The 12088-nt window shown below is 37.5% G+C and overlaps 1 protein-coding gene across 1 annotated transcript in view; it reads left to right on the top strand.

Annotated features, from left to right (window-relative positions):
• Positions 1–12088, top strand: part of TBC1D15 (TBC1 domain family member 15) — a 36323-nt gene that overhangs the window by 1861 nt on the left and 22374 nt on the right. Inside the window, exons 3-5 of the mRNA XM_031055610.1 lie at positions 9879–9977; positions 10213–10287; positions 11004–11142. Coding sequence (XP_030911470.1) covers positions 9879–9977; positions 10213–10287; positions 11004–11142 — 313 coding nt within the window. The remainder of the gene's footprint in view (positions 1–9878; positions 9978–10212; positions 10288–11003; positions 11143–12088) is intronic.

Raw genomic sequence — 12088 nt, 5'->3', positions numbered from 1 at the left:
CGAGTTTTTAAAATTTTATTTTTATGTTCTTTACTGCTGTTAGGTGTGTAAATATAAAGATAGCCATAGTGTCCTCCCAGCTGTTTCTAGCTATGTACATCCAGTTTTTATGTATACAGAGAAGTTCTTTTTTTAATTTTACCCATTTTAATATTAATACAGAAGTTTATTGGATGACAGGAAATATTTTAATTTTTTAGGTAAATATTTTAATATTTTAATTTTTCAGGTTGTTTTTGGTTTTCCGCTTAGGCTTTTTTATCAGGATCTTCTTCAGGATGTCTCTTGTGAAAGCAGCTGCATTATGATGGATTATATGAGATGCTAGAATGATTGTGGATTAGTTGTTTGTAAATTTGCTGCGTATTCGTTGTTCCTTTCCAAGAGCCATGTTTGTCTGAGATTAAATCTCTTAGATGTTGCAAAACTGTTTTAGTTATGCCACGTCCACAGTACTAATGCAACTTGTTAATGCAACTTCTAATTCAGTCGCATTCTTTGCCGTGTCTCTTTTAACACAGAGGAAAAATGACAGTTGTGTTTTCTCAAATTTCATGGAGTGGCTGGGCTGGTTAGATGTTTCACTGCTCTCAGGAGCAGTTCCATCCTTCTCTGTATTTCCCCACCTATGTGTTGCACTACTGCTTTCTTGGATACTGTACTCATTTGATCTGTCAGTAATTAGATCTAGCAAGCTGAAATAATACATACAACTGTGCTTCCTTTTGTCAGGGTTAGTTTTCTGTTGGGAGCACATTGGACCACAAATTGTTTGTTTGAGTGGCAGCAGGATTTTGGGAGGGCTTACAAACTAATGAAATTTCACTCCAGGTAGAATAAATGTAGTGTAGATTGGTACAGACCCAGCATTCTCACTTCAGGCCTTTTGCACTTCAGTGTCTTTACAAGCTGTGGATGTCCTAAGTTAACTGCAGTGTTCCTTCTGGCTGTGCAATTTGTTGTAATGGGGTGTTTCAGGTGGTAACTTTCTGAAGGATCAGTAGGCATTAGTTTGTGGAGTGCTTTATTCTCATGTGGCAGATCTTATCATATGAAAGTAATGTATTTTAATGTATGTGCTCTTTTCTGCAAAGTATTACACAAATTGGTTCCCATGGAAAGCACGTGGCAGTGTATTAAGCAGCTGGGATAACCTGCATTGTTTCAGCTTTCACAAAAACTTGCTTCAGCAAACCATAGAAGATTGTAGTTTCTATTGCATTTTTACCCTGTTTGCCTTTCTCTTCTCTATTGCAGGTTTTTTGGCTTTTGGGGGGCTTTTGTTTGTTTTGTGTTTTGTTTGTTTTTATCTTTAATTTTATTTCCCAGACCTTATTAATATGAGTAGATTCAGAATCCTGCTATTTCATGTAGTCTCTGGTTTCTGCTCCATCCAGTAATGGGATATGAATTATAAATGTGGTTATCTCATATACTACTTTACTTGGACTTTTGTCCTGTGATTTTTTTTTTCTTGCTGGAACCTCTCACGAGGTTCTTATCAGTGTTTTTCTCTATATGGATAGTTAACTCTGTTCAGGAAAAGTTACTGCTGTTGAATTCTGGAGTCGTGACTCATTCTTTATAAATGACCATCTGCCCTAGAACAGTGTGAGCTTCAGTTTTTTGCCCTTTCTTAGAGTTGCCAGTTTTTTTCTGGGAGTAACTTGGTAATAAGGTCATTTGTTTTCAGAGCTTTTGACTTTATGCAAACAGGTATATTTATATATCATACTTTATGAAAATTGGTACATTTTCTCTCTTTTTGTTGCTTAGCAAATGGCAGTTTGTTTATTGTATTCAGAGAACCTACTCTGGATTCACCCTTATAACAGAAAACCGTGTTAGAGAATGAGCTAAAAAGTTGCATATGGGGAGAAGTACAAGCTTCAATTTCAGTCTGTCAGTGTACAGGTGATTACTGCAGCTGATCTAAAGACAGTAATGATACTTTTTTAATGTTCTTGGAGTACAGAGTATCTTCAGCACATGGGCTGTTAAATCTTTCTCAAGTTACCAGTTGACACATGGGCTGTCAGATAAGTTATTTTTCACTTGCTTGTGCTCTTGCTCTTGGAGTTAAAGTTTCAGAGTGTTAACTGGCCAAACATCTGAGCTTTATCTCTAAGCTCAGATGTCTGGCCAGTTCAGCAACTAGAAGTGTTCAAGGAGCACTGCAGCTATTACTAAATAGTAGTGGTGTTAGTGCTGTATGTTTGGGGAGGGGATTTGTGTTTGCAGTGGAGGGTTTTTTTTTTTTTTAATTTGGTATGTTAAAATTAGCTTTGCATCCTTCAGGTATTTTGTTGGCATAGATACAATGAATTATTTTAGGTGTATATCTATTCTGTGGGGTAGGCAGTGTCTTGCTCCACCTTCTACTAGTTAAACATGAGTGCACAAAACTCCTGTACTGTGCATTGTTGTGCCATTTTATTAAGCATTTGATTGAAAACGTTTGTTATAACTTTTTCAGCCCTTATCATTTACTGTGAATACAATCATAATTCTTTTTTATTATACTGTACTTTGTGGGTTTTCTTTGTGAACAGAAGACTATCTCTCTTGAATTCATTTATTATGCTTGAATGTAAAGCAGTTCAGTGATATTTCTGTGAAATTTCTGTGTTTTCTTTCTTTTTTCTATTCGTTAAGGATTTCTTTTTGCAGAAGTGCTAACAATAGGATCAGTGGGTTACTACCTGAAGCTCTTGCTCTCAGTACCCTGAACAGACTTGTATTTTCACTGATACCCTGCTATTGTTGCATGAGTAGCAGAAATACCTTGTGGTTAAAGAAATCTTCAGAGCACATGAGGCAGAGCTTGAAATATGTACTGTGGTCAAGTAGGAAACTTTTCTTATGTAGCTCATGGTGTTGAGAGCTTTCTCATATTTGTTACAACATGAGCAACATTTGTGGGATTCTGTCCCTCTCCACCCCTTCCCTACTTAGAAATTAGGTGCCTTTAAGACTAGCAGGTGTGAAATTTTACTTTCTTGGGAAGAAAAGTTGAGCCACAGGCTCAGCAAACAAAAGGCATACAAGGTTCAACAAGGCCAAGTGTGAGGTCTGTGGGGCAGTCCCAAGCACAAGTACAGTCTGGGTGGAGAATGGATTGAGATGAGCTCAGGGGAGAAAAACTTGACGGTGTTTGTGGGTGAAGAGCTCAATATCACTCAAATGTCCACCTGCAACTCAGCCAACTGTGTTTTGGGCCATATCAAAAGCAGCGTGGTCAGCAGATCATGGGAGATGATTGTCCCCCTCTCCTGTGCCCTCATAGGAAACCATGTGCAGTACTGTGTCCATCTCTGGAGTCCCCACTATAGGCATAGATCCAGTGTAACAAAGAGGGCTGTGAAGATGGTCAGAGAGCTGGAGCACTTCTCCTGTGAAGGAAGGCTGAGAGAGTTGGGGGTTTTTCAGTCTGGAGAAGAGAAGGCTCCAGGGACACCCTGGAGCACCCTCCAGTATGTAAAGGGGGCTTACAAGAGAGCTGGAGAGGGATTTTTTCCAGAGGAATGTAGTGATAGGATGAGGGGTCACAGCCTTCAGCTGAAGGGGGAGCATAGGTTTAGATTGGATATCAGGAAGAAGTTCTTTGCTCTGAGCGTGGTGAGACACTGATACAGATTGCCCAGAGAGGTTGTCTGCTCCCTATCCCTGGAGGTGTTCAAGACCAGGCTGGATAGGTGTCTTTAAGACATTCCACTGGTCTAGTGGAATGTTGCCTGCCCATTGCAGGGGGCTTGCAGCTAGGTGATCTTTAGGGTCCCTTCCAACCCAAACCATTCTGTGATTTGCATTTTATTACAATCTGAGTGCCAGTATTGTAGCATATCTTCTGTGGAGCAGAAGATCATGTTGATCAAGTTAATGTTGGCTTGATGCTTTGTGGAACACTCAAATGTATTGGCACCTAGTCCTTGGAAATAGACTCATGATGCAGTAGGTACATCACTGTCCAGTGACACTTTAGCAGTGGATGTGTGAGTAAGCTTTGGGCAAATATCAGCTATTCCAAAGAGGAAGATGGAAATTTGAGCAATATAATGCAGACTTTTATATTGAGTTATATTTTTTTTTACTTAATGCGTAGTTCTAAACTAAGATGCTTCCTTTCGTGAGTGTAAGATCACTTAGGCCAACCATTGTCTAAATTGAATTAATCTTATTGGCCTTTGTTTCCTTACAGTGTTGCATTTTTTGTTCTGTTTTCTTTCCATCAGATTCTGAAAATAAGGTGCAGCACAGCTGCTGTATCTGTTGTTGATGTATCTGTTTGTGGACAGAGACATTTTTCCTTAATTTGAAGTTTGCAGAACATTCAGACTTTTCTACTCAGTCACCTTCTTATGAACATGCCTGCTTGCTGTTTCAGCTGTTGAATCCTTGGTGAGGTCCTCTACCTGATTCCCTAACATGAGGCAAAAAATGAAGTAACTGCTATTGAAAAGATGTTAATTACCAGTATTTACACAGTGCCATAGTTAGTTACTTACTCCAGAGCAGTGGCTGATTGACTATGTAAGAGCTTCAAACTGTGTCTGTTATGAGATGCTGGATGGCATTTTGGTAGAGCAGTGCTGGCCTCGAGCTGTACTCTGGCAGAATAGGGGAGTGAGTGGAACACACTCTCCAAGAACACAGGGTGAGAATATGAAGGGTCTGAAACATGGGACAAACTAGCTGGGAGAGTTGCAGTGCTTCTCCTTCTCTCAAGTATTCTGTGTTTGACAGGTTCTTGGTATGGTACAGACCTAGGAACAGGAGATACAAACAATCAGTACACATGGTGACAGCTAATACTTAGGTGCTTAGCACAGGCAGGATGGAAAATACATGGGTGAGGATGGCAGGACCATGCTGTTCTGTGGTAGCCCCAGAGCTTGGCTCTCCTTTTATTTGTTGTCTATACTTTATTGTCTTAGGGTGCAATGTTGTCATCTTTCACTAGTGGGTAGCACAGGGCTGTAAATTGCTACCAAATGGCAAACATTAAATCACAAGGCTTTGCTTGTATTCTCTCATATATTGTTGTTGGTGGTGTAGCATCCCAAAGGCCTTCTTAGTCTTAGCTCATACATGTCTTTAGCAATAAAAATGCTACAGACATTGCCTGTTTGCTGCTCAGTGTAAGCAGAACAATAGAAATATGGAGATATGCATTGTCCATGCTGTGTCCTTATGTTGTTAAGAATGATACCATTTATTTCTCAGAAAATGTTACTGGGGCAATGGTGGGACTTCAGAAACCTATTTTTTGCTGGACATGGACTATAAATACTTGAAGAGTTTTCCAGAACCTTAACTAGCATATGCCATGACATGTAAACTGAGCCTACATCCTGCTGCTTCCATCTGTTTTTTTAATAGTAGGTGGGTAGGCAGCTATTGCTTTGTGCAGCTTTCCTGAATTTTCTGCTGTTCTCTGTTTCTGTAGACCCTCACTCAGGATACAAGTTGGAATAGCAATACAAGTCTCTGTGTGGTACAGTGCTTTCAATCACTGATCAGATGAATTGGGAATTTGTCTTTGACCTCTGTAGCACCCATGGAAACAAAGAAACAGGTCAAATGGCTCACTAGCATTTGGAAACTTGCATCAACTTTCAGCTTTTGGTGGGACAGGCAATGGGTCTAGTTTTCATTCAGTAGAAGCAGACAAATAAATATGCTGTGAATTGTGCTTGTACGCTGCCAGCACAGACTACTTGATAAGCAGGAAAGACTTACGCTCATAAGCTTCTTGGGTACGTCTTATTTCAAACTTGAAATTTTAGGATTATTAAAAAATGATACTTAAATGATACTAACTTTTTTCCTACTGTCTCTATGATTTTCTTAGAGAAAAAAAGTTGCCAGCTGAATGCTTTTACAGTCTTAAGTTGCCTTAAGTAGTGCTTATGATGGGAAGTATTCTAGGAACTTAAGGATACCAAGGATGGATAAATCTGGTCTGCACAGAACTAGCTTTAAGCTAGTAAAATGCCTGAAAATCTTTCAGTAATTCCAACGTACAGCCACAAGATATGATTAAAATTTGTTTGAAATCAAGTTATTTTCAAAGTTGTTCAGCTCCTGTCACATTACATCTTCATTTGCTTTGGTTGCATTGGTGTGTGCTTTTGATAAACACTTTTTTTTTATTTGCGTTTTTGTTGTGGAACCAGGAGAGTCTGGCTTTTATGTAGGTAATAACATCTAAACCTGTGACATATACTTCTCTGTGGGCAGTTCAGTAGATGTTTGCAAACAGGCACAGAAGAAAACAGAACAATCACTGTTTAAATCTGTAGTGAGGCCTGTCATTGCTGGACAGCTGTTTTGGCCTTGAGCTTCTGAGCAACACAAACGACTTTTCTTCCCTGAGGTTCTGTTTCAGGGACCAGCGGATAGACTGCAGAATACAAAATTCTTATTAGCTGGATGGGTGGAAGGGCTGTAATAATGGGGTGGGGGATACTTTTGGGATTTTATTAAAATCCTAGGGACTTGTCAACTTATCTAGTGACCTGTGGTATGCACTTATTAACATCAACTTGTCTTTTTTTTTATGATGGGCTTAGTGACTTTGTGTAGATCTCTAATCATATGAAAACAAACTGAAAGATTGAACTTGTCTCCACCTTCTTACCTTTGTAAAGGAGCCCATGTGAAACATGGAGGAGCCCATATGTAAAATAATGAATAGTGCAAAACCAAGGCGAGCCAGCAGTGTGTTTTCCTGTCTTGTAATACAAAAAGCGTAATGGACTAACTGAGCAGATAATATTCTTTAAAACTTGAATTCTTTCACACAGTGGGTAATGAGGCCTTCCTAGTTCACTAAAGGCTAAAGATTATCAAGATTTCAAGGAGCTTAGGTTGCTTTCCTGTGCCGAGGGGGTTGACAGGTAATACAGAAGGAGATTTGGGTTGGGTTTGGAGGGGTTATAGTTACTTCAACAGCTAATGAGGGGCATCAGTCTCATTATCTTGCCCGGCCTGTATCTAGTTCCTTCTGCTCTCTCCATATGTAGCAGGATCTCACTATGTCGTTGTTGCATGCAGACCTTACACAAGTCCTTGGTATTTTACTGATGCTTCAGGTCATCCTCTAACATTTGGTGCCTTTTTGCATGTTCTGCAGTAACCTACTGCTTAGGCAAGAGTCAGTGTGTGAAGCCATTATTTAATTTTGAAATCTGTTTTCTTGAATGCTTAAGAGGTCCAAGTGTGCTGACTCACCAGGCGTTTCCCTGAGTGTTGGGCTGCAGAGGCCCTGAGCAAAAACCTTTGTAGGCCACATGGTGTTTGAGATTGAGCTACTAAGTGTAGTAGTGGTTGTCTACTGATGGATGGGGTTTTATTCAAATCTAACTATTGGTATACTGTCTTTCAGTTTGATACTTTCCTTTGTACTTATTACTTGTATGTGTAATTTCACATTACTTTTCTTCTTTAAATTGATTTTGAATAGCTTGTCAGTGTTGCAGTACCAGAAAACAAAAATCTGTAACAAACTATGTTTTACTGTAAAGTCCTGTAAGCATACCTAATAGCATTTTTGAATTTTCAGCTTGCTAAGAACATTGTGTGAAATATAGCCACTCAATGTAGCTAATTTTCAGGTGCTGCCACTATAGAATTACGTTCCCAAACTCAGTTTGTTCAAATGCATTTATGGAGTTACCTTACAAAGTACTGCTGAACAGAGTGGCTCAGTATTTCTAAGAATTCAAGATGGTAACTCCCAAAATGTTTTGCAGAGGGATTAACTGTGAAAAAACATCTAGATGCTCTTTTGTACAATAATGTTATCTCTTGCTTCAAATTAGTTACAGTTCTAGTTAACAGTTGGAAAAAGTAAATAAGTAGATCACGCTTGTGATTGGAAAGGAAGAATCTCAGCGGCTTGGCCTTCTGGCCTTTCAAACTTGGAGAAGATTTTCTCTAAATAACAGTATGAGGGGAATAAGGTGCTTTGCGACCAGTCCTCTGTTTTACAGACACCCTCTGAAGTTCTGAGCATGTGCTTTGGGTTTTTTGGAGGAGCATGGCACAGGGAGCTGAAGCTGTTACAAAGAGCAGTGTAAGATTTTTCAGTTGCATGACAATTGTGGCATTAGAAACACATTTTCTTTTTCCATGAAAGGAAGTGTTTGTCCTTCTGAGAGGTTAATGGACAGAAGAATAATAAAAGCAGTTATTAGATGGCATACCTTCTAGATTTAGAAGGTATACTTTATGATACTAACATTTTTGGCAGAAGTGCACTTCTACCAGTAAAACTCTGACACAAATAGATTTTTTTTTTTTGGAGCAGCTGTCCAAGGGGTTGATGACTGATTCATATTTCTGACTAGTTTTCATGATAGATCAGGTCCAAATAGCTAGAAGGTAAAATTTAAATAAAGGTCAAGGTTGCCTTGTTTGAACAGAACTGAATTTGAAAACAGATAATTGCACCAATGATGATCTGCGTTTTGTTTTATTCTTTGCAGAATTCTGGTTATTTCTTTTGTATCATGTTGGACAGTAATTAGGGTGGGGTTTTGTGGATAGAAAAGAGAAAAAAACTGTAATAGAGAACAAGAAAGAAAACTTCCAATATTTGAAAGGCAATGATATTAATAGTCCTTCAAGCAGGAGATGTGCTAAGTGACCTTTAGAGATTTCTTCCAAGTGATATTTCTGTTTAACTAGAGCACTCCTGAAATTTATTCCTTGTGTTAAAGGTAGAGAAATTGAAGCAAAACTAAAACAGAAAGGATGAATTAAGTAAATTTTATGGCTCTTTTTAAGCCACGTTTTCTCATCTGGCTAGTTAAGCTTACCCACCTAACCTTTTGAAACAGACAGGCAAAATTAACCTTTTAGTTTACTGGCCTGACTACAAGTGTAATGATTTTAGAAAGCGGATAAATGAGAAAAATAACTCCTGATATCTTAGAACCAAAGAAATACATTATCTGTCTCTGAAAAATTTCTAAACTTTGCCTTTAAAAATATGTTTCTTAAGGCAGTGTTTGCAGCTTGGTGTGAAAATGAAAATGATTCACAAACAATTACTGTTACTGTTTGATTTATTTCACTTTCACAAAATTGAAGGGTCTTTTCACTCTTAGACCTGTGTAAAATAAGACCCATTTACAGTCATTATACAGCTTTTAAGAGTATGTGTATGTAGCTTTCAAAAGCCTGCTAAATTTTGGCAGCCAAGGGTTCTTTGATTTTCTTTTAATTTTTTTTTTTTTTGAGAGCATGATCAGAATACTGTGAAGGGTTTTGCAAATACTTGAATGCAAAAGTTATGTGGGCCGTGTGCCCTCCTGCAAGCCCTTCTTATCCAACTGTTGCATATTCTACCTTTCAGATGGAATCTTTGCCACTGGCCCTGAATTTAATTTCAGGGTATAGTTTTTTATTTCTCTGGAGTTCATCTTTTTACAGTATTTTTTTTGGTCCATTTTAAATTTAAATTAGTTTTATAATTTCAACATGCTTAATGGCAGGTGGCAGAAAGGCAGGCTATATAAGAAAGCCTTTTAATGTTTTAAAAGCTGTATAGGACTTTCACTGAACCTGTACCTGCTGATTTAAAAATAACTAGGTATTGAATGCATTTTCTTGTGGTGTTTTAATGAAGTAGTACTAGTCAGTATGTTGCTTAGAGAGTAAGTTTGATCAGTTCCATTTCCTATTGTTTCTTGTTTTAGGTAAGTGAAAGACTGGGATCTTGGACTCTTTGTAACAAAATCCCTAACAAGATAGAAGTGTTTATTTCAACTTCTCTCAGCGAGTCAAAATGATAATGAGTACCATAGGGGGATAAACAATTTTAAGAATTTTAAAACATTATTTTTTAAATTTCAATACTCATTTTGTTATAGGTTGTATATGAGCAAGAAGGAGTTTTCATTCACTCCTCCTGTGGAAAAAATGATGACCAGGACAACTTAATAGCAGGAATACTGCGTGTCATAGAAAAGGTATTTACATAATACAGAACTTTTGTGTGTTTGTTGGCAAAACACATAACAAGTTTGGCAAATCTTAAATGCCTTTTTAAAGTGTAGGATTTTGTACATGAACAAACATCACATTGTGTTTGACATTGTCATCATCTATATGTATATGTAAGTTTTAACATAGTCACACCATGACTATATATGGCAATAAATACTTTGATGTGTAGTGTTGAATTTTTTGTGATTTGTATTGTAGGAAAATGAAGTGATAGTAGACTGGAGACCACTGGATGAGACTTTGGATACTTCTAATATCCTCTATGCTGGAAAGGTTTGTTTGTTAGTTGATGTTTCTCTAGAGATTTTATTTTGTGTTAACTAATGTGTAGGTGATTTCATAACTGGAAGCAAAGCTTATTTATTATTGGTAGTAATAGCTATATGTAGGAATCTTATTTGCAGACTGCAGGCCAGTTCAGGTTATTAGAATACTTGAGTAGGTTGACTGTATTTAGTTTTTACTTGGTTCACAAATAATATAGTAGAGGACTAACTATGAATAGTAAAGACCAAATGAGTGTAAATATATCACAGTCACCAGTCCCTCTGCATCTACTGTGTTGTAGTTCGGTGATTCACTCTTCATAGTTAGACACGAAAGTGAGAGGTGCTGTTCAAATGCAAAATAAAAATAGAAGTCTGTGGGGGTTCCAAGATGCAGTGATATGTGGTATTTAATCAGTATTAAGAGGATGTGACTAAAAAAGATTCAAGTTTTACACTTAAATGAATAATTTGTTATGCTCATAAAGTCTGCAAGAGAGGCAAAGATGGTTTAGGATGTTGGAATTTACTAAGTAAAACCACATAGTCTTAGTCATAAGTCCAAATTTCCTGTGTTGAAGTGTATTATGTTTCTGAGGATTTCAATACATTTTCTTTTAATCTACAAAATAAAGATGCTGATTCTTCAGGTTGAATCTGAGAAACCAGGTCAATTTTCATGTCTTGTGTTTTTTGATAGTTGCTTTTGTTGTTTTATCTCAGGATTCCAGTTCTGTTGTGGAGTGGACTCAAACTCCGAAAGAAAAATGTTCCCGAGGAGCAGATCGTCCAAGTAGTTATGAAGCAGAATGGGACATGGTCACCACAGTCTCTTTTAAGAAGAAACCTCATTCAAATGGAGGTACTTAAAAAAATGTGGAGGGTTTTTTTGTGTGTACAGTGTTTTGCTTTTCTTCCATGATGGTAACTTGTAACTAAAGAATTGCCTTTAAGAATAGCCTTTTTGAAAGGCTGGGATTCATTTGTGGTAAGATATGAATCTCTGGGTGTAGAAAAAAATTCACAGGTGGTATAGCTGTCATCTGCCTCTGTTTTTTCCTTAATTTGGTAGAGAATTGTATTGAAAAAGAACATTAAATCTAACTTCTTGCTTCATCATTAGATGTAGTAGCAGTTTTATCTGCACTGGGCTTGCACTCTTTAAAACAAGTGGAATTCAAACTAGGTGTCATGATAGAAATGAAAATGGAAAAATAAGTGGTTTGCTATTCAAATGCCTTTCCATACTGCAACAACAGGGGGAGATGGAATGTACAGTTATGACATACATGGGTCTTTAATATGGTCTTTTTTATGTGGGCAAAATAATTCTATAGCTACAACATTTTTGTTATAGTGTCTCAGTAGAGATGTTGAAAAACAAGTTGTGATGAAAGAACAGTGACTCTCGAGTAATCTTTTTTTCTCTGATTCTCACATAGTGTTTTTTCTTTAATAATAACTTGTTTTCCATGTAGTATTTCACATCCTGTAACTGGGGATTATTGTGCTTGTTTTACCATCTTTATAATGGTCTTAAATGTCATGTCTGTCATCTACAGGGTTTGGATGCCAGATTATGAATGTTTTTGAGTAAAGCACAGTCCTTGGCTTTTATATATACACACACACACACACAGCATCTCTGTTGGGTAAATATGGTTTACCACATCACTAGTTTGTATTGAATTTTCATCTCCAGTCAACAGGGCATGCCTTCATCCATAGTGACTGTCACTGAGGACTACTTTGATTATGCTCTTTTCCACTTATTGCTTATTTCCACTTGCTGTAATTTGATGGGACCA

Source organism: Geospiza fortis, unplaced genomic scaffold (assembly GCF_000277835.1).
Source record: "Geospiza fortis unplaced genomic scaffold, GeoFor_1.0 scaffold166, whole genome shotgun sequence".
In the NCBI taxonomy this organism is placed as follows: Eukaryota; Metazoa; Chordata; class Aves; order Passeriformes; family Thraupidae; genus Geospiza; species Geospiza fortis.
Note: the sequence above shows the minus strand (reverse complement) of the source record. Positions and strands in the feature narration are given on the sequence as shown.